The 27,332-nt window shown below is 40.2% G+C and overlaps 1 protein-coding gene across 1 annotated transcript; it reads right to left on the bottom strand.

Moving 5' to 3' along the window:
* Window positions 1-364: 364 nt before the first annotated feature.
* Window positions 365-26,734, bottom strand: LHX8 (LIM homeobox 8). The gene is made up of 10 exons (XM_072834086.1): window positions 26,413-26,734; window positions 26,141-26,215; window positions 24,517-24,603; window positions 23,387-23,548; window positions 19,491-19,612; window positions 17,260-17,480; window positions 16,650-16,753; window positions 12,008-12,103; window positions 5,147-5,330; window positions 365-1,081 (listed from the first exon to the last, which is right to left on the bottom strand). The coding sequence occupies exons 3-10, from the start codon at window positions 24,589-24,591 to the stop codon at window positions 1,005-1,007; spliced, it is 1,041 nt and encodes a 346-aa protein (XP_072690187.1). The 5' UTR covers window positions 24,592-24,603; window positions 26,141-26,215; window positions 26,413-26,734; the 3' UTR covers window positions 365-1,004.
* Window positions 26,735-27,332: the final 598 nt, after the last annotated feature.

The raw sequence follows: 27,332 nt of genomic DNA, 5'->3' as shown, positions 1-27,332 counted from the left end.
TGCTCTAGAAACATTGCTCATAAACTCCAAATACTTTTAGTTCTCCTTTTTCACCCCGGAAGAATTATATTCTCATGGCCCATATCTTATTCCTGACTTGGGATACCCAAAAAAAGGTCGTTTTGAAAAGCACTCTGCCTTTTCTTTCACATTAATTTTGTTAGCTAGTTTAAAAGGGATAATTTACCAAATTAGATGTTTTCACGTGTTCTTTTGTTGAGGAAGTGTAATCATCTACAAATAAGTTTCCTATTAAAATGTACTCAAACACAGCTCAAAATGACTTTCTAAAATTAAGAGTTGTTATATTTGAGACTAACGTCGACTTAATACTGAAAACACACACACACAAAGGACAAAATGGTTGAAACTTTCACAAGAATGGAAAATGTTTAATAAACTTAGAGTGGTGGGCTTATTAAACTATAGTGTTATTTACAGCCATAATTCATCAACCACAAACACAATAATGTGTTTGCATGGCATGCTACAACAGAAGCTTTATTCAATTCATTCAGAAAACATTGGCAAAATAAATTTCAGTTGCAAATTCACAGATACAGGCTTCAAAGTATAAAGTTGTATATAACAAAAAATACAGGTAATATTTAGAACAATAACTTACAGATACAAACTAATGATAAACTACAATTTCACAAAGGATTGTAAACATTTTGCACACTTGTCAGTCCTTTCTTTTAGGCAAAGTGCTCTTTTGATGACAAATAAATTAACAGATACACACTAGAGTGAACTATTTCCAGACAATACAAAAAAAAAGTTTCGATTTGTTTTCTTCTTGTAAACATAAATTTTACAAAAAAAATGAATAATCAATAAAAGTGTCTTGCAGGCCAACTATAGATACATACCTGGGCAGCAAAGTGATGTTGAAAATGCTTTGAGTGTTAAATAAAAAATTAACATTAATATCTTTTCAATGGTATTTTATACATAAGTGACAAGATTATATCCTTAATCATTTCTATCCCTGAAAAAAGGAATTAGGTATGACTTATTGGCAGTTGTGTCATTGAATGGGGTAACAAGGGCTGGAGTCCAAGAGTTGTTGGTGAATGAGCTATAAAATAGAAAGAAATTTGTGGATCAGTTTTGTAGCGAGGAATAAAACTGATTTAAAAACAAACAAAAACAATCCAAGGCAATGCATTTTCAATACTCATTATAGCTGAGGGCACCAAGCTATACTCATTCCACTAACCTCAGCAGAAGCATTAACTTATTCAGCATAGAGAGTACAGTATTAAATGAGAATCCAGAAATATTTTACCCCCCAAACCTTTTTTTGGGGCCACAAGCGTTTGACACTGTAATGTCCTCCATCCATACCCCATTCACTGCACTTTACCCTGCAGCTAGAAAACACAAAGCTTTGTCTCCAGAAATGCTGCTAGTTTCCACATAAAGGTGTCTATAGGATGACCCCACCACCAAATTCTCATTTATGAATGCTTAACTGCCTCTTTCCTAAACATACATCAAAGCACACTTGACCCAGGCAACACTATATTCATTCATGTGAACACACACAAATCTAATGCTGATATAATAGCAACAATGGTACAGGCTCTGATTTTTATTTAACCAAAACTTAAAATGAAGTTTCCACTCTCAGCAAGGTCTATGATGCTTCAAATCAAACCTCTCATTGACAGCAACTAGGAAAGCTGGCCAAAATTTTTAAAAAATCTGTTGGAAGGCATCTAAAAATACCAAGATAATGACAACTTGCAAAGCAAGTCCCAGAAGAGAAGGAAAATAAAATGAGGCTACTTCCCACCCCCTACTCCTCAAATTTAGTGACAATTTTCAAAGAAAAGGAATGTCTGAGAGGTTGAGAATTTGAGTGGACTTTCAGGAGTTAGAATCTGGCTGGGAGATGCGGAACAAACATGAAAGATCAGGGACCACTGAAGAGAAGCTCTGGTTTAAAACAACAGAAACAAAACACAACAAAATGCAGGCTCTGTCTGGGATCCCACAAGGCTAAATACAAGTAGTGACCCAGAAATGTATCAGGCTTCGTGACGACTGATCCTGATTGGATTAAGTTGATCTTACCCTATTCTAACTTCCTGCCAGAGACAAAACCAAATCCTCTCTGGTAGAGACCATCCAGAGCCTCAAATTATTTCTAGTTTTTCATACCCAACATCTGAAGTGCAATAAAAAAATAAAAAGACAAATAAGAAGACATGATTTGACTAAAAACAAAGAGATCCAGATGCTGTAATTAGACATAAACTTTAGTATAACTACTATAATAATTTTATTGAGGAATAAAGTGGTAGAAATAGAAGATTTAGCATAGGAATGCAAACTATATTAAAGAATGAAATGGAATTCTAAAACTGAAGATACAATAACTAAATTAACAACTCAGTGGGTAAGTTTTATGCCATATTAGATAAAGACTTAGTGACCTGGAGATAGGTCAGAAGAAAATACCTAGACTAAAGCATGGAAGGTCAAACCTGGAAAATATGGAATTTTTTCATAAGGGGCAGAAACAACATTTGAAGAGACAAAAACTGAGACTTTTCCATAATTAAATACATCAAACTACATACTCAAGAAGCATATCATTATAATAAAATTGAAAAACAAACACAGAGAAAAGCTGGGATAAAATGACTAAAATGACATTTACTTTCAAAAGAGCAAGAATAAGACCAAAAGCTGATTTCAACAATAGGTAGCATCAGATTAACTATCCATATTCTAAACAATGGAAATAATGGAAGCCAGAAGCCAATGTTATCTTACCTTCAAAGTCCTGGGGGTTTGGGGGGAAGCTCCCAACCTAAATTTCCACATACACAGGAAATACCATTAACAAATGCATCAAAACAAATACTTATGAATGAACCTTAGATGTGCAAGATTACTGAACCAAAAACTCTAGAATATAAAAAAAGTACTTAAAGATGGTCTGAATAAATAGAAATATAAAGTTCATAGGATGGAAGGTGATACTAAGATGGCAATTTCTTACAAAGTGATCTAATAGACTATATCAATTTCTATTTTTTGGTAGAAATTGACAAGCTGGTAAAATTTATGGAAATGCAAGGGTCAAGAACAGGCAACACAAAACACAAAGTAAGACTTTTTTCTACTGGATATCAAGAATTGTAGGACTTGCATAATTAAAACAATTAGCAAGATGAAAAGAAATAGTCTAATAGAATATACACAAATTGACACCTACTTTATATGAATGAACAGTTGATTTATGAGAAATGTGGCAGCTGGGAAATTGGTATTTTTATCAATATAACAATAGAACTTTGCTTCCTATCTCATAGCACATACAAAATTCAATTCCAGACAGACTATAAATCTTAATGTCAAAGGTAAGATAAGTTTCTAGAAGGTAGCCTAAGAGGAATATGTTCACTATCTGAAGAGAAACAAATTCTTGAATAGGTCACAAAGAAAGCACTGCCCATGAAGGGAAAAAAAACCTGATGAAATGAACTATATTAAGATAAGGAATCTGTATTCAACAAAACATACCCTTAAGAGAGTAGAAGGCAGCAAGTCACTGAATAGGAGGAGATATTCACCAAAATAAATAAATAAACAAATAAATAATTAAAAAAAAAGAAAAAGGAAAAAAAAAGATACATAAATTCCTGCTGAAAACATGCTCAATCTCTTCAGTCATGAGAGAAAAGCAAATTAAAATAATGAGCACTATCCGGCCATCAAATTAGTTAAAATTAAGAAGTCACACCATACCAAGTGTTGGCAAGAGTGTGGAGCACCTTGAACTCTCACATAATGCTGGTCCAAGTGTAAACTGGTTCAACCACTGTGAGAAACTGGGAGAATCAGCTGAAGTTGGGTGTATGTGTAGCCCATGACCCCACGTTACACTCCCAGGTACATACCAAACAGAGGTGTGAATTAATGTACACCAAAAAGCATGTACAATCAAGTCCATAGCAGCATATTCATAAAGTCTAAACATGCTCAAACACCATAAAATGGTTAAATTGTGGTATATTCCCACAGTGGAATTCTATATAACAATAAAGCAAATCACTGATTGTTGCAGCAATACAAGTGAATCTCACAAACAATGTAGTTGAAAGAAGTGAGATACACAATACATTCCGTATGATTCAGTTTATGTAAAGCTCAAAAATGGGCAAAACTACAATAGGATTTTAGAAATCAAGGCAATGTTACTCTGGAGGAAGAGGATACTAATTGGAAGGGGACATAAGAGAGGTTTCTGGGGTGTTAATTATGTTCTACTATTTCCTCTGGTCAGTATTTACATGGATAGGCTCACTTTAGTAATTCATCAAGCTGGATACCTGTTATGTGTGCACTTTCCCGTATGTATGTTTTGCTTTAACAAAACAATGTCTTCACTAACTCCTACCTAAAACTCTTGAGTGTGCCATTTGCAACGACGTGGATGGAACTAGAGGGTGTTATGCTGAGCGAAGTCAATCAGAGAAAGACAATTATCATACATGATTTCACTCATGTGGAATTTAAGAAAACAGAGGATCATAGGGGAAGGGAGGGAAAAATAAAATAAGGTGCAATGAGAGAGAGAGAGGCAAACTGTAAAAGACTCCTAAGTATAGGAAACCAACTGAGGGTTGCTGGAGGGGTGGTGGGCAGGGGGGAAAGGCTAATGGGTGACGGGTAAGGAGGGCACATGATGTGATGAGCACCGGGTGTTATATGCAACTGATGAATCACTGACCTCTACCTTTGAAACTAATAATATACTGTACTCTAATTCATTTAAATTAAAAAATAAATAAAACTCAGAGTGTAAACACTTTGATCATAGGAAAATAAATTACTTAAATATCAAACAAAAAGGTCCCCCCCCACCAGGTAAAAAAAAATCAAGTGCTAATGGTCATCAATATTTGTATTTTAGCTGTGAAGTGGGTGTTAAACGTCTCCCTTAAGATGTAGCCACAGAAATAAGGACATTTGCACATTTCTGCTCCCTATTGCACACCCCCCACCCTAATATTTTTCAGCTATGACTGAGTAATAATTTCAAAATATGAATCCTACCAATCAGCTAGCATTAGCAGTTATCAGTTATTGTACTTGGAAAACAGCTGCTAAAGGTCGGGATACCTACCATCCATGTAACTATGCAGCGCAGTTAGCATCGTCCCGTCTTGGGGCACGTAGGCAGAATAAGCCATTTCTTCTAGCATGGGTGGAGACAGCCTGGAGGGTGGGACTGCTGTGACTGGGGCAGAAGAGGAGTGATTAGGACTGACGTGCTTCTTATGGCGTGCTCTACAATTCTGAAACCACACCTGAGGAAGGAGAGAAGCAATGTAGTCAGTCACATGTCAGCTTCTGTGTACATGATCTCCTCGGTCTAAAAAGAAATGAGTCCTCAATTTCTCTACCGTGTAAGCACAGCATAAATCTAAGAAGCTTTTTAAGCAGCTCTGTAGACAAAAGAGAAACATTTGCACAAATAACAACGCTCATTTTCTTTGCTCAAATAGTAGCTATCGCGTGGTTTACTTAAAAGCCAATTCCATTCTACATCAGCATCCTCCAAAACAAAAAGGGAGGGAAGCAGCTCAAGAATTCCAGAAAAGTTTCTTTGGCTTTAACTACTGGCATTTGGGACAAAAAGAAATATAGAAATAAAGCCCTTTAAATCAGAACTTAACAACAACAACCACAAAAAACTCAACTAAATGTATTCTTAGACACCTGCTGGACTGATTTCAAATCCTTTTCCAAATGACTAAAATCCCTACTGAGAACTTAAAGCTTTCTACAAACCTCTTGATCCAGTTATTCCAATCACATCTTAACCTGCTGAGTTCAATTTCTCTTAGTGAATACATAGACTAGGTTCCCTAAGAAGTATGTTAAGGTCAGGCTTATAATAAGAAAAAATGAGTAATGCTTAAGCAGAATAAAATACAAACAAATCCACCGGTGAAACAGCTCGCAAAATGTAAAGAGCTAATCATCCTCTTGTCTACTCTATCACAGAAATAAAGGAAGCAAACTCAAGGCAAACAGGGTTTTGAGCCAGGTCAGGGTGAGTGAAGCTAGGTTGCCCAGAATGCTCCCAGTAATGAATATGCCTGTGTTTTAACTCCCTGTCATTAGATAAAAGTTGACTACAGAGTATTACTCTTATTAAAATATTAAAATAACGTAGCACAGGGATCCCTGGGTGGCTCAGCGGTTTAGCGCCTGCATTTGGCCCAGGGCGCGATCCTAGAGACCCGGGATCGAGTCCCACGTTGGGCTCCCGGCATGGAGCCTGCTTCTCCCTCTGTGTCTCTGCCTCTCTATCATAAATAAATAAATAAATCTAAAAAAAAAAATAACATAGCACCTATTCGTTATCACTCCATGCAAGTCTGTCATGAAGAGAAAGAGAGTGGAGGAATAAAAACCTTTAAGGAAATTATAATAGGAGCATTTCAGTGTCAGGGAAGAAGGCCAGGGAGAGATCAGGGTCATGAGCCTCTGTCCAGGGCTGGCAGGTAGTTATTTTATGGCACAAGGGAATCAGGGCTGAATAATATAGAAGAGAAGGAATCTACAAAAAGTTTTACACGGGAAACCTGACCTGCTTTCAAAGCTACATCCTGCCCTTTGGGACTCAAAAATAGAGAGCTGGCAATGTATAAACTCTAGGAGTTAAAACTAAAGTAAGAAAAATGGATTATGTAATGGAGTATGCAGCCCCGAACAGGTGGCTGAAAGGTAGCACCCAAGGAATGTTTCGGAAACAAGACGAAGGCATATATTAAGGAAAAAGAGTGGGGGGTTACAGTCTTCTCCCCCATTTCTGGAGTATTTGACTCTCAGGTACTTACACAGGGACCAAACCCAAAGTCTCCAGTCATAGTTCTCTTCACGGCTCCTTCATAGGTGTCACTACTGTCCCCCACCCAGGCAAGAAGATGGACTCCTATGTTCTCCAACTTGGAAAAGAGAACTACTGCCACCAGCCTTTTCCCCAACAGTCCCCAGAAGACCTGCACCCTGGTGGGCTACATAAACCTGATGGACATGGCACTATGGTTCCCGGAGTTTCTTTGGATGGAATCTATTCAGTTGTTTAAAAAAAAAGTCCAGACTTTGGAAATAATATGAAAAAGGCATAACATACAAACAGCAGAAACACTACCTTAATCCTGACTCAAATAGCTCCTTGGAAAGATCATCAACAGGTAATCAGGCAAAGAGAGGTTTGTAAACACAAAATGTCATGTAACTTGCACAGAAAAAAACAGAGTTGACATTTCCAGACATCAGAGAATAACTTCTTGCAGAAGGGCTACTCAGCTCTAGAATTTAAACACAAATCCTTTTGACGCTACTCACTGACTTAAAATTCTTTCTCTTTTGCAAATCTCCAAGAAGAGTTAAAACTTCTTTTGAACAACATACTTTATAATTTTTTGAGTTCTAAATTGTAAACTGTATAAACTAAGAGCAGGCTAGGTAGACATTCTGCAAAAGAGAAGACTAATCCATAAGATACATTCTTGAGAAAGCCCGAAGAGTCAAATGTCAGAATTTTTTGAATGAAAAAGCTGGAATTGGGTAGCCTGGGTGGCTCAGTAGTTTAGCGCCACCTTCAGCCCAGAGCATGATCCTGGAGACTCGGGATCGAGTCCCACATCAGGCTCCCTGCGTGGAGCCTGCTTCTCCCTCTGCCTGTGTCTCTGCCTCTCTCTCTCTCTGGGTCTCTCATGAATAAATAAATAAAATCTTTAAAATATATAAATAAATAAGTATAAAAAAAGAAAAAGAAGGAATTTTAAATTATTGGGAAAGCATGGCATAATACTGATTTAGAGAAACCTGGCTAATCATTTGCAAGGAAAAGAAATGGTAAAATCCCTTTTTAATCAAACTTCAATTCCAGACAAATTAAAGATTAGGTGTAAATAATTGGAACCAAAAACATTTAAGGAAAACAACAGTCAATATTGATAAACTCTCTAAGTGGAGAAGCATAGAAAGGGCCGATGTTATAAGAAAAAAATATTGAGAGATTTGAACACATAAAAATGTAAAAGTTCTGGGACGCCTGGGTGGATCAGTTGGTTAAGTGTCTGACTCTTGGTTTTGGCTCAGGTCATGATCTCTGGGTCCTGAGACTGACCCCCAGGTAGAGTCCTGTGCTGGGGGAGAAGTCCGCTTGAGACCCTTTCCCCTCGCCCTCTCCTCTGCTCCTCCTCCCATTTGTGCTCACTCTCTTTCTAAAATAAAGTCAGGCATCTCGGGTGGCTCACTGGTTTAGCGCTGCCTTCAGACCAGGGCGTGATCCTGGAGTCCTGGGATCAAGTCCCACGTCAGGCTCCCAGCATGGAGCCTGCTTCTCCATCCTCCTGTGTCTGCCCCCACCCCCTTTCTCTCTCTCTCATCAATAAATAAAATCTTAGAAAAATAAAATTAAATAAAGTCTTTAAAAATATATATGTATTTCATATATATGTATAAAAGTTCTATGTGAAGAAAATAAATAAACTGATGAACTATGGAAGTTTGACATGATAAATAGAATAAAAGTCAGTAAGATGGAAAGAAAAGGGATCATCATCCGATAGGAAAGTGGACTAAAAACATATTTCTAAAATTACAAAATAAGCAAACATGTTAAAGTTCACTGATAAGGAAAGAAATATAAAATAAAAACAATGAGATTTTTCTACCAAAATTGCAAAGAATGTAAAAGAATAACTGTATTCAGGATTTGCATGGTTGGTGAAAGGAAACTTTCATCTATAGCTCCTGGCAGAATAAACTGGTATGAACTTTCTGGAAGGTGATTTTTGTACTATCAGTTAATCAGTCATGAAAGGCCCTAAACATGTTTTTTCTTTCGACTCAACATCGATTCTAGAAATTTCTCCTTGGAAACTAAGGAACAAAGAGCAAGGTGTATATACAGTGTTATTTATTACAGCACTTTTCTGATAATGAAAAGATGGAAATAAAGTAAATAAATTGTGCCATGCTTAAGATGTACAGCAATAAAAATGACATAAATCTTAATATGGACACGTACTCCTAGGACACTGACTGGAAGAAGTAGCAATGTTTTATTCTGTTTCTGTAAAATACACAACTCATAATTCACCTATTAGAAAGGGCATGTGAATGGTGATTGTATCTGGATGCAGCGTTAAAAGTAAAATCATCCACCTTTTTTTGTGATTTCCATACTATGATGATCTGGTCTGTTACTAATTTCTCACTAAGCTGACTTTAGCTAGTAAAGGTGAGAGTGTCTCTATGTGTCAGACCATTATTTCTACCTAATCTTTGGGTAACAGAGTTTGCACATTAGAATCAAGGCCTAGTAATTAAAACTTTTTCATTTTTCTAAAGTGTCCTTAATGCTAGGAAGTGACTGGACAAAGAGGTTATGATTTTACTGAGATCACAGAAATTGATTCTTCAAAAATACCATAAAGGAGTTATATGCGTATATACAAATAGTATGTATATTTACATTCTAGTATCCCTTCCTTTGCTACTTTATCAAAAATATTTAAATTCAATTCTCACATATTAAAAACCACCATCCAACAATATATTCTCCAAGGTCTAGTACTTGGAATCAAGATAACTTGCCCGTAATACTGGTGACCTAAACACTTGGAGATTTCATGACATTGTTGGGGGTTCTTATTTCTTCAAATAGTAAGAAGAGCTTTCAGAAAACCCTTCATTTCCCCTTGCTTCCAACTTCAAAATAATTTAAGACATAATAGTCATGAATTGGCTTAGCTAGAGTAGTCCTTGTCGTTGAACATACAGGCTCCTAAGATGGAACCCTCAGCCCATGGAGTCTGTTACTACCTCAACAAAGGAAGCTCCATTTCCAGGTACAGGAAATTCACTACCTCCAATGGCAGCCCTTATCATTTTTGAAGACTTTCATGCTAAGAAAGTTCTTCATCATGAGTGAAATCTGCCTCTTGTTTCATTCCCTTGCGAAGACCTGATTCTACTATCTGCAAGACAGCCTTCCACCTATATTTAAAGATACTTACACTGTTTATACCATCCCTTCCCTTACTATCTCATCTCCAGACAAATATTCCTATTGCCATTAATATTAGCACATAATTTATCTAATAACTAGATAATTTCTACTTCTTTCATGACCTTATTAGCCTGTCTCTAAGGGAAACAGTCTGTTCAGATTGGTTTCTTGCTAAAACTCCTTTTTAAAATTTGGCACACAGAGGGATCCCTGGGTGGCTCAGCGGTTTAGCGGCTGCCGTCAGACCATGGCGTGATCCTGGAGTCCTGGGATCGAGTCCCACATCGAGTTCCCTGTATGGAGCCTGCTTCTCCCTCTGCCTGTGTCTCTGCCTCTCTCTCTCTCTCTCTCGAATAAATAAAATTTTAAAAAAAAATTTGGCACGTGGAAATAAACATAATACCCTGGACATTTGAAAAGCACTGAGGTCATATGATGCACCTCCTTCAGAGAGCCTCATTATACTTACAGTCAGCCAAGTCTACTAGGAATGTAAGTGTTTAAAGAAGCTGCAATACCATCAGGTCTTTCCCAACAGCTTCTCTGCATAGATGACTTGTTAACTATGAGATCCCTCAGGCTTAATAAGAATAAATTGAACAATGAGCACCTATTTATCAGCCACCCAATTTTTAAGAAATAAAACATATGTACTACGTTGGATTTTAACTCTCCCCTCCCGAAACTAAATTTCATCTTGCTGGTTATGGTTACTGACATGAATTCCTTAAATTTTTTAGAACCTTGACTGTTATTTAAAATTATTTTCCATTTCCCTGATTTCTCTGTAAGATCTTGACACAGTCACCCACCTCCACCTTGAACACATTCCTTTGGTTTCTATGATGCTTTTCTATCAAACTCATTCCTTCATCCTGGCTGTTACTATATCCCATTCTAATAGCACCCCTTGCTCTCCTCTCTCCCTAAAGTCCATTCCTTTTTTACTTCTATGATCTCATTCTAAAGGATCTTATCCAATTTCATAGCACTGGATATTTTTGAGTCTTGTTCACCTTTTAAAGATACCTGTTTATATACCCAACTGGCACCATCACTGCACGACTGGCAGAGCTAAAAGGAAATTCATTTCCTTCCCAGTTACCAAATCATCTTTCTTTTGACTCTAATATTCCTGTCAGTAGCACTATTCCCATGGATACTCTGACTTCAAATTTAAGAATCATTCTTCACTTGTCTCTTTCCCCATTACAGTGTCCAGGTCCCTTTCGTGTCTCTTGCCACCAGCATGCAAGCAATAAAACGTTTCTCAATGAATTCTAGGTTACTATCTCATTTAAGTCTCTTTTCAAAAAAAACACTACTTTGCTGGGCATCTCAACTAATATGTGTATCTCTAATCTAGACTTTCTAATCCTAATTCTTCCCATGTACTGCCACCAGCTACCATGGCTGTCTCCTGCTCAGGACAGAACTCTACAAGTTTAGCTCTAAAAATTTTCTCTCTCACAATTTTCAAATACAAAACTAAAATTTCAATGAATTTGCTCTAATTCATCCTTCCCTAGCTTTGTTCACACCACTTCCTCTACTTGGAACTTTAACAAAGACCATCTGCTCCCACACACACACACACACACTTCTCACTCGCATATACAATCACAGAAAAGTGGGAAAAAATTACTAGCTTCAGTATCAGCTCTAGCTTGGAACCACAGTTGTCTTTTTTAGCTTGAGGGTCTTAGGGTTGCTGTGAGAACCAAATGAAGTAACTTGTAAACAACGTCATTTAACAATTGGTAGCCCAGCTCAAGCAGACTAATTATCAGATTAAAAAAAAAAAAAAAGTTGATGTAGAGTATGAAGAGACCTAAAATGGAAAGCTAATGATTTGACATTTCTTGACACACATAGACACACGCAACACACATTCATAAAGACCTGGAACAGAACCTCTGGGATCTCTTGATTAACCTTTAAAATAATCACCTGTATCACACGTCTGCTCAAGCCTGTCCTTTCTGCCAGTTTCTGGAGGGTCTGTGCATCTGGGTTGTTGTCCTGAGCAAACTGTGCTTGCATAACCTGTTTAAAAAGAAATAATGATAGTAAACAGCTAGATTTAAGAAGCTCAATCTTTTGCATTTTGATGACTAGAGCGATAAGGCATGCACAAGAAAATAAGACGCTTGTATTTTACTACTTGAAAATCAATATGGGGAATAGATATAAATGACGAGAAAGCATGTGTTAGAAATTTACATATTGATACATTAAGATCTTTTAAAAAATAATACATTTCAACATAAAACTTGTTTTTCTCAGCTATGCTGTTAAAAATGAGCTCACCTTTGCTCTTCCATTCTTCTACACACAAATGAAATGAATAAATGGTAGAAGTCTATTGGTTATTCTTTTCATTTTGCTAAAAATTTCTTACATTATATAACTTTTAAAAATACAAAAATCCTATCAAACGCATCTTCAGCCTCTCCTGAGCTAAATGGGCCCATACTACAATTTTTACCAATCAGCAAATAGTATATAGTGCAAAAGTTGGATTCCATTTAATTGTAATAACTCCAATATTAATTGTTTTGAGCACTTGATCTATGCAAAACAGTATCAGGGATCTTAAAAAAAGATATCAATCATTTCGCCGAGTAAGAATTTTCTGGGATTTAAATACCTGCATATTGAAAAAGCTCCCAGGTGTTTGATATGCACCTTTGGGTTAGAAAATGCGCTAAGTGCCATGAGACAGTGATACGTGAAAAAACTGTCCCTGGTCTCAACTGTTTGAGACAATGATATGCACATGCCGATAACTACTACGAGGTAAAGGGGAGAGCATGGAGCAGGAGGGAGTACCCGAATAAAGCATAAGCCAAGGGCTTTGGACTCCTTTGAAGAGGAATTCATGGGAATCAAGGGGGATATTTGAATTTTACTATTTCAAAGTCAATCAACTGAGGGAAATAGTATAAAATATAAGGAAAGTATTATAAAAGATGGGAGAAGGGCGACTGTCATCCAATATGACTGTACATGTCTATGGGTGTGGGATGGGGGTAATCAACCTACCTAAAGACCTTATGCCACCCCTGGCCTCAACACCATTTCCCGTGGGCAAAATTAATCACATTCTCCACTATGCTCCTTATATAATACAGTCCTTCAGCCACTACATGCATCACATGGCAGCAAAGGGATTCATTATTGGGTGTCACTCTCCAAAGCTGAAAGTAAGCTTCTTGAGGGCCAAGGGAATGCCTTATTCTTTATATCCCCTGGAGCTATACCCTTTCCCATCACATAGTAGGTTCTTAAGGGTTTGTAATAGAATGAACCCTGACAAAGTGAGGAAAATCTGAAGATTGTGGGGAGAAAGAGACTAATATTATTCCAGGAAACCTTAGGAGGTTTACAAATTGTGTAATTCTTTCAGTTAAGTTCTCTCTGGTTCGTGACTTCTAGAATAAGTTATTCCTGGCTTCATGTCCAACCATATCTGTTCACACATTCACTGAAGACAGCACACGTATTTTTACTTTAAAAAATGGGCAGAATTGGCCTAAAAGTTCATAATTTCACTCAGTCCACCTCATTCTTCTCTTACTCCAAACGTGTTACTTCAGTATCATCATGTACAAATAGTTGTGTTCATATGTAGTTGAGCACGTAACATCCCAAAGAGAAAAAAGAATGAGCAAATTGTCTTTGCTTTTTTTAATTTTTCAAGAACAAAAGTTAACCAGATATTTAAGTATTTGCTTATTAGGCCATTACTGATAACTAATAAAAAAAAAACAGCATGCTTTCCACAAATGCATTTCAAATTCACAAGTTTAATAATGGAACCGAGTTACATTTAATAAGGCAATTTCTCATCAAGGAATAAAGCAAAACTCAAATGAACACTGATGGTTCAGAATCGGTGTAGCCTAAAGGGAAAGTAAGACATGCTCATCAATGTTTAATCTCACACACAAAAAGCCCCTTTTAATTTCTACTTAATTTCATTGTTCTCCAGTCCCTAATGATGTTGTAACCCACCCCACTTCTTTTCTGTGCTCTTTTTAACATGGCCAAGGAGTGAGCCTTTGTAGACACTCATCATTTTAAGGCCAGGAAATCCCAGAAATGAGAGGTATCTGCATAGTAGCAGCTGACCAAGTCAATCTGAGAGTAGATTAAATTAGGTGCTAACCTTGGCATGTTTAATATTAATAATCATTGAGCAAGAGTTTCTAACTACAATAAGCAAACCACAGTATTGGCAGGAACTTCTTAAATATCATTTCTACAAATGGGGCAATATTTGAAATACTCTTGCCAACACAAAATGTTATTCTCTTTTGTGAGCCTTAAATTATTTTTTCTTCCTGTAAATTTCTAAATAATTTTGGGAAATGATCTCGGTTATTCTTCCCATGTTAACTCTCCTCTGTCCAAAGCAGTAACTTCATGAATAGTCTTGACTTCTTGAACACCTATAATATTTTATCATTTTGCTGAATTGAAGCACTACTTGAATATATTCAGTTTTCTGAAAGGACATTAGACAATGAAGGTACATTGCCTGATTTATTAGAGGTTCTAGCAAAATATAATGATTTGAGTTCTTAAAAAATTTACAGCTATGTTTTCCAGATTCCTGAGGTAGAAAGAACCGCTTAAGGACAAAGATTGTAAGCTCAATAGTTTCAGCCATCACGGGCATAAGAAAGATACTAATAAATATTGAAAAAGTGATTATATGTATTGAAAGCATATCACTTGTTTTCATTTTTTTCCACTTTCATTTTTTAAAACCTATTATTCCAACATACATCTTTTAAAACTTACAATTCAGATCACATTTTCATATAATAATGCATGATGATGATGAGAATAGCTTATGCATGTTTGCAATTTAAAACTATAAACCTATCTACAAGATTTGGAATCTCACTCTTGTTTTAGTTGCTGCTGCCATAAAGTGGAGCTTTTATTCCACTCATGGAATGGTGGCCAAGCAAAATGAAAAACAAAAACAAAAACAAAAAACGGAGGACTGGGGAAGTTTCCAAATCTCTTCTCTGCCATTCCCTTGATAGTCTGCCTTGAGGGGAGTTCCTGCACCTCTTGGATGAGGCTACCTACATCAAGGAATTACTGTTAGGAATTAAAGGAGAGAATGTAGATAAATGCCTAGCATAGGACTTGACACAAAAACCTTCACAAATATTATTCCCTCTTTATTTAATTAGTACCTGTAAGTATTTTCCTATATGAAACTGTATATCTACCTAAAGTTGTTTCAACTTTTTGCTATTATAATTGAAATAATCTTAATTTCACATAAACTTTTACAGTCAGCCTTATAATCATTAAAATTATAGCCAGCCCTTCATGGAAAACAACATATTTATGTTAGAAATTCTATTTTAACTCAGACAGCTTTTAGCTACTGCATATTTTGCTGCCAGGTCTCCCACATGTACTCATATCTCCTAATTTAGGGCTTTATATGATCTAAACTCCCTTGAAATACTGGCATCACGTCAAGATCTTTTTCTTCATCATTCCTCAAATTAAAAGTCTCTTTTGAAACCCTTTTACTGTATTCATCTTAAACACTGGCAAGTCTTAGAATACGGTATGTGATTTTTCAGAATATTACTTTTACCCATTCATTAATGTCGTATAACTGTCCTTTAAAGTTTGAGCTAACATAAATCCTATGTATAAAGCACCCAGTAGTAATGGTAGGCGCTCAATAAATGTTACTTTACCTTAACATAAAAAAAATACATCATCCACATTAATCTTTTAGAAAACGTGATTTCTTTATCTGAAAAAATGCCAGAAAGAATCATCTTATGTGTAGACTTAAAGATAAAGCAAGGGGTAATTATTATTTTCTTGACAATTGACATGAATTGAACTTATAACAATTATATTTAGGGCACCTAAACTGAAAATAATCCCTCCTTTTTCAGGAGACATAATCAACCTTTAGCATCAAACTATAGAATCACCCCTTTTAAAAACAAGAAAAGGTTTACTGGATTGAGGAGTCAATAACTAGATTCCTGTTGTTTATGGTAAGGCATATTCAATTCTTCCCAATTTGTAAAATTGTACAAACTTAGCCATTGTAATTTGTTAAAAAGGTGAACTCATTAGTGTCCCCTAGGCCCACATACTGTATGTCTCTTTCTGTTAATAGTCTTAAAATATTTTGTCTTCTATCATTATTATATGTAGTAATGCAAATAAATTTCTGGGTCAAACTGATTTTATCAGGAAGTCAGGACAGATCAATATTTTGTTTGCATTTTGATGTTAATACCAATAAAACCCAGGGAAATAAAGCTTGAATGATTAGTTCATGCCAGATCATGACTCTGGAAATACTAACAAATATTTTAGGGTTATAAGTATGTTTTCATACAGTCACCAAGTTAATATTCATTACAAGCACTGGCTAACCATTTTGAAAACATGGAAATGTTTTTAGATAGCATGGGGGTATTTTGGGTGTTTTGGGGAGGAAGTGGTGGGGGGAATTGGGTTTTTGTTTATGTTTTTTGCTTGTTTTGGTCAGGAGGGACCTCAAAAATCATAAATTCATTGTCATGTCTACCTGGAGCTGATCTGCTGTAAAGCTGGTCCGAGCTCTTTTTGCTGGTTTTGGATGATTAACATCTTGCTCTGTGAGGAGGGCACCTTCAACACTAATCCCATTACCTGCATTTAAAAAACAACAGTATACAGGATGGTAACTCAAATGGGTCCACTGATCAAGCAATAATGTTTCCTGCATCTCTTGGCTTGGTGTGAAATTGTAGATTGCCCAAATCTGTAAGTTTAAAACACACTAGAAATAGTCTGTGGAAACAATATTCCACTTACAGGCTTGTATATTTACTCAAAAGAGTAAAAAGTTAGAAGAGCACACATCTAAGGTTCATCCTTAGGAGGCCAATACAGGAAAACAACTGGTTACAAAAAGCAAAACAGAGCCCTAAATTGAAGGCTGCTGCCTGAGAATATGGTACAAGGCTAATACACATGCCATGGCTTTCCCTGCAAATAAACACATGGAGATCATCACTAACAGTAGAATGCTAAATGAGTTTTACCACAATTACACTGCACAAGATAATGCATTAAAATGACCTTAGGAAAAATCATTTTTATTCCCTGTATTCACTGTCCCAAAAGACTCCAAAGTATTTTAAGTATATATTTACCATTTTCCACTTCTCTTTTTAAATTATCCAGCATACAGTCATAATGCACTCTGCAGAGGACTTTCTCTTCCACCAAAGCAAACTCCTCTCCCGTGGAAAGCTGCCTTTTGCAAGAAAAGCAGGCAAAGCACGCCAAGTGATAGACATTCCCCTTGGCCCTGCGGACCCAGTCAGTAGAATGGATGTGCCTCCCACAACGAGAGCAGCGAGTTCCATACCTTCTACATAAATAGAAGAGCAGGAGGTGAAGATTTTAATGTGTGGTGAGATATTCAACAGCCTGAGCAAACTAATACATCATGTTACTCTTTGGATTAACCTAAGTATTTAAATCTTTTGAAAATGAAACAGGAATCAGTTATTTTCCTCAAAGTCAATATCAAGACTTGAGATGAGGCCATAGTTCAAACCTGTTTATAAAACAAAAACTCCTCTGTCACTTTAAAGGCAGACTGGATTTTTTTCTTTCAAAATAAATGCAATAGGAGTTTCAATTTCCCTTTTGTAATAAATATCAGAACATTTATAAATTACCTAAAGATTCAAGATACAAACACACATATACTCCAGGTTGAAACCTAAAAGGGCAGAAGCATACCAGTGAAGATATAATGACTTCTTAAAACCAAATTGAGATCATTCAAAAATGTTTTAAATATCATTTAAGTTAAAATATTTAAACACTAAAAATTGATATTATCAAAGGATGGGTAGAACAGAAACTGTTCACCCTGAGAGTAAGGAATGAAAACTTAGATTTGTTTCCACTGGTGAATAAGCTACTGCATTGCTAGCCACAGGACGTGGGAAAATATTATCTAAAGCTTTCAGAGAACTATTTGGACATAAAATGCAGGTTAACTGTAACAAAATGCCCCATGTAAATATTTCTTTTTTCTCCTGGTCTGAGTAATTGGACATTCTTTGCTATGTCTATCATAATCAGTCATGGCCTTGCATATCCTACATCAAACTATTGATGTGTCTGTTTCTACTCATGAGTCTATCTTTAGAGGTATTGCCAGTTTTTTTTTTTTTTTGAAGTTAACCTGAATAACTGAAACTTAAAATTGAATTTTGGAATTTAATATGAAGCATAAAAGAAATCCTGAGGAATTAGACTTTCAATAACTCGCTGAAACTAAACCTTTCAAAAAGCTTTAAATTATCATTAAAAAATTAAGATTTGCATATCTTAAGTCAAAGAGGAGGCAAACTGCTATGATTCTTGAGGAAACAGAGAGTAAAAGCCTGATGAGAAATATAGGTGTTTGGTAATTATAAAATTCTGTCACTTTATAAAATAAAGAATCCTGGGTTTTATGAAGTGCTTTTAATTAGCAATTTTATTCAAATCAATCACTAAACTCTTTGAAACCAGTTTTTGAAATTGAGTGTAAACAACATAATTAGTATTACAAACTTCATTATATAGTATTAATTTCCCAATTTTACGATGAACATTTTTCTTCATTTGGAAATGCAAATAAAAATATGATAATTTTAAAAAGTCATGCTTTGGGATAATTTCAATTTCTAGGCAGCTATCTATTAAGGATTGAATTATACCCTAGAAAAAACTATGCATTTAAACAATTTATAAAGAGATCATGGAGAAAATGTTACATTTAATATCTTAGGCAAATACAATCTCACAAAGCAAAGATCAAAGAACACACAAAAAGAAACAGGATTTTTAGGTAGAATAATCCGACTCGGTATATTTCTGATATTGAAATGGTCAGTTCCTCTAAGTTATATGGTTTAACTCAGACTCCAAACTGCTGACATTTTGTAGGTATAATTAGAGATCATTCTACAGTAAACTGGTAAACACTTAACAAAACCTTGATTTTTTTCCCCCCATAATTATTTCATCTTAGCATCCCCTGCAAATAACGGACTTTGTCACAATAGGTCATCTTATGTTTTATACTTTACCTATGCTCAGCAAGAACTTTCTCTATTTTTAATAGCCACCACTCTCATTCCCAAATAGGAAATAATTATTTTAAATTAGCTTTTGTATTTTTAATTCCTAAAACACATAAACACACTTATTTTGTTTTAATATAAGTTATACCTCAAAAATGTGAAGCATTCTCAGTTTTAAATCCATTACATAAGAAAAACTGGGTTTCAATATGTAAGGCGGGACGAGAAAGTTTGTTTACAAAATTCTCTTTGCGTAACATCTTGGAGTTTCTACGAAAAAAGTTTCCACAGTGTACCTGAAATAATCAAGTTTGCAGAAAATGTCTTTGTCTTTAATATAACAGCTGGTATGCCTTCCTAAGGAGGTCCTGCAGACACTGCAGGAGAGACACCGAACATGCCAGCACAGGTCATTCACCTGTAAAGGAAAAAGGGGCAGGATAAGAAACTATTTTAATATCACACTAACAGAGGATCATTCACTGGTTTTGTGCATTAAGCAATTTTAAAACCTGGCTCCTTAATATTTTAACATATGCTCTGAATGTTTCTATCTAAAAGATGTCATTTACACAAATGTGTGTCTTGATATATTCTCTTTCAGACCCCAACCAGAAAAGCACAATAGCATATTTTACACTGTGTGCTAAATTGTTTATTCCTTTGAAGAATTCAGGGTGTGTACTTTTCTCTTTCTGAAATCGAACTTCTATGGACACGGAAAATTTTGCTCACTTTAAAGTCCTACATGCAGGCTTGTTGTACTTTTTTTCTTTCACCAAATTCTTTCCACCATGAAAACTGGTAGCTAAAGAAGTCAAACCACACACTTTCTCAATCTACTTTTTGGCCAAACAATCATAAGTGGTGCACTAGTTAAAATGAGAGAGAGAGAAAGTGAAAAAGAAGCCTTGTAAGATTCTGATCCTTTTAAAGAAGTCTGGCAATCCGTTTCCCTTACCAAATAGAAATTGTTAAAAACAGATGTAAATCTTGATATGACAGAGACTTTCTGACATTAAATAATGGAATCAAGGAGTAAGTTATTGGAAACCTAACAAATGATCTGGCTACTGGAGAAAAAATTAATCTGATTAAAAGTGGTTCTAAAAAAGGCACCCAAGTATTGTTTGCCATTTATACTCCAAGCACTAAGCCATAAAATCATGTCTAATAAATCACATCACTTTATATTTTCTAAATAGGCATATGAAATATTGTCAATTCAGGGAACAAATCATAATAACCCTCACCTTAAACTGTTGCCAGAATTCTAGAAGCACCACAATTTCAGCCTTCAAGAATAAAGATGTATACTGGGTTGAACTTGCCTTTAATACAGGCTCCCAGCGTTTGCTCTTGTTAAATAGACACAGGAACTGAGTTTATGTTTAACCAATTAAGCATGATTTCATTTCATGTAAAAGAACAGCAATGATGCAAAAACACCCGTTACATCCTACAAATGGATCTAATGTCTAAAGTAGTAATTATGAAATTGTGAAAAGGGGAAATTGTGAAATAGTCTTTATTATGAAACAGTGTAGCAAAAGCCCTATCTGTCCAAAGATTCTATCAGATTAGCACTATTGTTCAAAATCTTCTTTTTCCCCCAAAATGTTTTGTGTGTGTGAGATACAAAATATAAAAGGTATTTCGAAGCTGAAGGAAAAAGTTTTACTTGCTTCTAATTGTAGTTATGCCCTCTTTCCAAAGAAAGCATTAATGAGAGTATCATTTTGATGAAATTTTAAAAATTTTAAGTTTTGGGCTTGGACTGCATGCTTGCTACATAAGAAAACTTGGAAGAAGGAAAGAAACACGGAGGAAATCGGGATAAAAAATATTAACAATGTTTAATACTATCCTAGAAACAAATATGTATTTTCTATTTTTTCCTAAAATGGGAATATTAAAGTTTAAAAATACAGGCTTCCTTTAATATTTCAATGTTTAGGAACTTCTACATTTTGATCTTACCCAGGCTCTTTCCTCCCACCCCTCTCTCCAAACAAGTGCAGATTCAGACTTCAGGGCAGAGCCAGGGCCACCCTCCAACTCTCTAAAGCCAAATCTAACGCCTGGTTTGCCACCTTTCCTTCAAGTTTACTTAAAAAAGAAAAAAAATGCTCCTCACCTTCCATCTCTTTTTCAGGGAGGAAAGCAAGTTAGACAAAATTGTAGAGAATACAGACCTTCCCTGATAGCTGCTATTTATCCAATCTGTATATGTATATAGGACCAAGCCAGAAAAACCATCCAAACGACAGGGCACTGAAATATTAGATGAAGCAAAAGACACTTCTAATTCCTCTCCTACTTTTTGTTTTAGCTCAATTTCAACTTGCTTCAGGAGATGATGTTTTTCTATATCAAATAGTTTCTGTGTTAAACAGTTGTACCCTCAAATACTCTATTAGGTCTACCGATTATTTTTCACCAGGCACTCAGATTGAATTTAAACTTCTTTTAGAATGAGTATTCAAAAAAAAAAATAACCTCAGAGTTTTTAAATAATCCTATAATGTCAAACTTTAGTTGGAGCTAAACACTAATATGTACATAAAAAAGACAGAATAAGGCTTTACATAGAATATTTCACTAGGAGGACTACAGTACTACAACAAAAAGCTTTATATAAGTTATTTAGATAACTTAGGTATCTAAGCACATCTAATACACAAATATATTTTTAACATATAAAAGTGAACACTAGAAACTAATTCAGAGATGTGTTAAGAGTCACTACATAATACTCTTTTTTTTCTAAATCCTCTCTGGTATGAAGTGTTAAAGCCTTTATAGATCCATTCAGTAGCGTTCTTAGAAACTATGCTAATTATCGAGAGGGCTCCTTGAAATAATAAACTAGTTTTGATCCAAAAAATGATTTGGAGATCTCCAAAAAGGCTCAGGTCTAGAAACAGTGAAAAGGGATACCTCAAGAATTCAGATTTAAAGAGAAAGCCGTGTCAATTTGCCGGCTTTAAAACTCAGTCACCAATTAAAATTAATTTACTTTTCAGTTTTTCACCAAAACTTCTTTTGGTGCTTTATCTGGGTTGTATGTATACGGTATTATTCCCACTTTACAGATTAAACAGCTTTATACACTGAGGTAGAAATTTCAAGAAGCCCAACAACTTGCGTTTTGAACGCATACTCTCCATAATCATTCCTTTTGGAAAAAAGGGGATGGGGGAGTGATTGGTGAGGAAGGAACAGAAAGTAAACTGGTTTGCTACTAATTCAGTGTAGGAGAGATCATTATTTTAAATAGTGGTTTTAAAGAGTTGTTGAGGTTGAAAACCCATGGTATTAGGATTAAGACACATGGGACCATGACCCTGCACTCAATGACGCGGTTAACTAGTCTGCCAAAATTTCCCCTCCAAAATTCCTGCACAATATTTTGAGAGAAGTGAAACAAATTAAGACGGTCAATTCCCAAACTATCACTTGAAGCACTTCATCCAGGCATCCCTCTATCTTTCTTTTTGCTTCTCTTCCTACCTGCCTTCCTTCTCCTCCCCCCCCCCTTTTTTTTTTATTTTTATGTTTTATTTTTTTGGTCTAACTTTACAAATCTAGCGATTTCCATTTCTTTCACAAGCACGGGAGAGGACTTAAAAAAAAAAAGCCCTGGGTGGCCTCTAAATATTAATAAGAGGAAGGAGGCACTAAAAAGGTCTTTTTTTTTTTTTAATGTAAGGGCTCCTACAAACTTTTACTTTGAAAAACCCTTACTAAACTGTTACTAAACATAAAACTATGTAAAAATTCTGTCCAGAAAAGATCCCTTGGGGCGCTTCACAGCGGTCCTTACCAAAGGGGACACTGCAAAAGGGGCCTCGGCCAACGTTTACCCACTAGGGGCTCTCAGAAGCAGGCAGGTGTAGGGGTCCAGCGGGGGCTGCAGGGACCACAACCCAGGCTCGGGAAAACCCATCAGGCAAGACCCCGTTTCCAAGGGAGGCCGAGGATTAAGCGGGTTTGGCTCCTCCGCGGGCTGCGGCCGCTGCAGTACAAGCCACCCGGGGGCCAGCGCCCGAGGCCACACGGGGGGAGAGTCCACGGCCCCCCCTTCCTCCTGCACGACCCGCCTGCGGCGACCACCGGGAAGGCGGGAGGGGAGAGGCTCCCCTAGTGCGGGCCCCCCCGCGCGCCCTCGCCGGCCCCGCGGCTCCCCTACCTTGAGAAGGTACTTGTCCACGATCTCGCGGCCGCAGCTGTTGCACACACACTTGCCTGGGGGGCACGCGGAGCCCGAGGCCATGGACCGGGGCGAGGACGACGGGGACAGCGGCGCCGAGGACGAGCACGAGTCCTCGTCCCCCGCTCCCTCGGGGCTCACCTGCGGGAAGCCGGGGGCGCGGTTGCAGCGGCTCCCCCCACCCCGCCCGGGCTCCCGCACCCCTCCCGCACCCCTTCCCTCCTCCCCTCCCCCCGCCCCAGGCCGCTCTCACTTCGTCCCCTGATGCCAGGCTCCCGCACCCCTCCCCGCACCCCTTGCCCCTTCCCCCGCCGCTCTCACCGTGTCCCCTGCGGCCGGGCTCCTGCACCCTTCCCGCACCCCTTCCGCACCGCTTCCCCCTTCCCCGGGACACTCTCGCCGTCTCCCCTGGGGCTGGGCTCCCGCGCCCCTACCCTCCTCCCCCGCCCCAGGCCGCTCTCACCGTCTGTCTCCCCTGCTGCCGGGCTCCTGAACCCCTTCCGCACCCCTTCCTGCGCCGCTCTCACTTTGTCCCCTGATGCCGGCTCCCGAACCCCTTCCCCCCCCCCCCCCCCCCCCGCCCCGGGCCGCTCTCACCGTCTCCCCTGCTGCCGGGCTCCAGAACCCCTTCCGCACCCCTTCCTGTACCCCTTCCCCTCTCCCCCCCGCCCCAGGCCGCTCTCACCGTGTCCCCTGCTGCCAGGCTCCCGAACTCCTTCCGCACCCCTTCCCCCGCACCCCTGCCTGCGCCCCTAACCCCCCCCGCCCCCACGGCTCTCACTTTGTCCCCTAATGCCGGGCTCCCGAACCCCTCCCCCCCGCCCCGGGCCGCTCTCACCGTGTCCCCTGCTGCCAGGCTCCCGAACTCCTTCCGCACCCCTTCCCGCACCCCTGCCTGCGCCCCTTCCCTCCTCCCCCCGCCGCTCTCACTTTGTCCCCTGCTGCCGGGCTCCCGAACCCCTTCCCGCACCCCTTCCCCCCCTCCTCCCGCCCCGGGCCTCTCTCACCGTCTCCCCCGCGGCCGGGCAGCCCCGGGGAGCCGGCCCTCGCCCTCCACCCCCCACCCCCACCCCCGCACCCCGGGTCCCGGGCCGCTCCTCCCCACTCACCAGTCCCTCTTCCCCGGCGCCTTTCCGCGTCCTCCCGGCCGCCAGGGCTGCGATCCGCGCGCACTCCTCCGACATGGGCCCCCGGCGCTGCGGGCGCGAGCAGGGGGGGCGCGGGGAGCCGCGGTCAGAGCCCGCCCGCGCAGCCCCGCGCCGCGCCTGATGAAGGCGCCGAGGGCTCGGGGCCGGGCGCCGCGGGCAGGGGTGCGGAGCGCAGGCCCGCAGCTCAGCGCCGCCGCCGCCGGGGCTCAGCCCAGCCGGGCGGCCCCCCGCGCCCCCGCCCGCGCCCCGCCCGCCGCCACGGGTCGGCCACCAGCATCCCCGGCACAAAGCGCTCGCCCGCTAGACGTCAATCACGGCGGAGCGGGGACCGCGGGGCTACGCGGGCGCGGGGGCGGGGGCGGGGGGGCGAGAAGAAAAGGGTCGGAGGAGGGGGTGGGGGAGAAACTTGATTTCTTTAATAACCTCAATTAAAAGAGCAAGACACATATATATTTTTAAAAGGGAGCTCTTTTGAATTGGATAGCCCGAAAGGTGAAGAGGTTTAATAGGATACTTGAAAGCTAATTACAGCGGGATTTGAGAAGCCTGGTGTTTGTTCCGATGACAATTTGAATGAAAATGCTTCAGATTAAACCGAGCCAGCGGCTCTTTCGTAAACTTAGGGCAATTAGAGCCGCGAGTGATTTACACTCGTTTCTTTAAGGTGTAAATTGCCACTTACTGCTCAGTAAGTCAACATTCGAGCTGCTAAAGGATTATTTTTAACCGGCGCGCAAAAAAAAAAAAAAAAAAAAAAAAAAAAAAGCGGGACGAATAATGGAAAATATCCAGCTGAATTTAATTTGTGCCATTAGAACTCCCCCAACCCCCGGTCAAAATGTTTTAAAGCAACAGCGCGCATTACTCAAGGGTTTCCAAGCCTTCGCTGGAGTTTTGTTCTTAAATGAAAACGCAGCCGCCGATGGGGCTTTCTCTGCCGCGGGGTACGGGCGCCCGGGTTGGCGCGGGGCGGAGGGGCGCGGGGGGCGCGGGGGGCGCGCACCTGCGCCCGCGCCTCCCGCGACCCGGGCCCAGCCCCGGCGCCTCCCGCCCCGGCCCGCCCTGTGCGGGGCCCCGCGCGCTCCCCGGGCCGCAGCGTGCGCCGCCGCCTGGGGCCGCCTCCGCGGTGGCACCGACAGGTCCTCCCCGCGGCGCCCGAGCGCAGCCCGGTCAGCGCGCCCGCCCCGGGCCCTCCGAGGCCTTTCCAACCCCGCGGGAGGGTCCCCGACGCGTCCCGCCCCGGGCAGCGCCGAGCGCGGCTGCGCTTTCCCGGCTACTCCACGCGAGGCGGGACTCGCGCGCCCCTGCTATGCTTTTTTTTTTTTTTTTGCTTTTTTTGCTTTTATTGCTTTTTTTATTTTTTTTTTGGTATTTGAGGGAAAATGGCCCTCCTGCCCCCCCCGACACCCCCACCCCGGGTTCCCCCGAGGCCTGGATGCGCGCCCTGCGCCCGCGGGGGCCGCACGCCTGGAGCCAAGCCTCGGGTCCCACCCTGACACCCACCACCCATCCCCACCACCCACCCACGCACCCCGCCCCGACTCGCCCCGACCACCACGGCAGAGAGAACAAAAGCACGACTCACATGGACCCGAGAACTCGCCTTAGGCTCGAGGCTTCGTCTCCCAAATTACAGTCTCCATGCCTCAGGTTAAGTGAGCTTGTGGGGAGGGGAGGCAATGATTACCGACTAACGCTACGACGTAATCGATAAATAATTTTTTTTTTTTTTTTGGCCAGGTCTGAAGGGGAGGCCGCTACAGGTAATTTCTGAACCTCCTAAGGAGCCCGCACAGCTCGCGTCTCCGGGAAACTGCCTGCCCCGCAGCGGGTGCGGCCCGGCGTCGGCGCGCTCACCTTCTCGGGGGGCGCCGCCAGCTCCGGCACGTCCTTGCCTTCTAGGGTGCACGCAAACATCTGATCGCTCTTCCAATACATGGCACTGCTGGGGCTGCTTGTCACATCCCAGCTCCGCAGGGTCAGCGGCCGTCCGAGCCTGCCGGGGGGGCCCCCCCCTCCCACCCCGCCCCGCCCCAGGGCACCGCGGACAGGAGCAAGGCCGCGGGCTGAGTCCCCGTCCAGACAGGCCGCTGTGCCTGTGTCCGGTCCGGCGCACTGTTCTCTAGATTCTCATCCCAACTTCACTGAGGTCTGTCCCTCTAGGAAAAGGAAAAAAAAAAAAAAAAAGTTTTGTTTTGCAGAGGGTGGAACCTTACATAAAGGGAGGGAAGGGGGTGTGCGCGCGCGTGTGTGTGTGCAGGGGGAGTCTTCTGGAGCAATAGCCTCACCTCCTCGAGGAAAACCCGCCTTCTGTACATGTTAAGATCTTTATCAGATCAAGCCAACTTACTCCAGATTTAGTATTAGAGAGAGAGAGAGAGAGGAAAAAAAAAAAAAAAACACTGGGAATGGCCTGTTAACTTTTGACTTTAAAAAAAAAAATGAAACAGCTCTGCTCTCTCTGCATTTGCCGTGGCTTTTTAATTCTCGCTCCCCAACCAAAACCTAAACAAAGATTCATGTTACATCTCTTTCTGCAGCAGGCAGAAGGGGAAGCGGAGGTCTGAGTGACTTAAACTTTTTAGTCATTCTTCTGAATCGTGCAGCTCTCCTGTCTAGCCGAGGAACTCCACCGCTCGCTGGCAGCCCCGGGGCTGACTTATCTAGCGGTTCCTGCTCCCTTGGCGAAAAGTTTTCTCATTAAGATAAAGAAGGAACATCTGAGCGGCACAAAAAAAGCTTATGATTTGCGACTAGATTTGAAATCAAGGCTGCAA

Source organism: Canis lupus, chromosome 8 (genome assembly GCF_048164855.1).
Source record: "Canis lupus baileyi chromosome 8, mCanLup2.hap1, whole genome shotgun sequence".
Lineage (NCBI taxonomy): Eukaryota > Metazoa > Chordata > Mammalia > Carnivora > Canidae > Canis > Canis lupus.
This window is presented reverse-complemented; position numbering and strand designations above follow the sequence as displayed.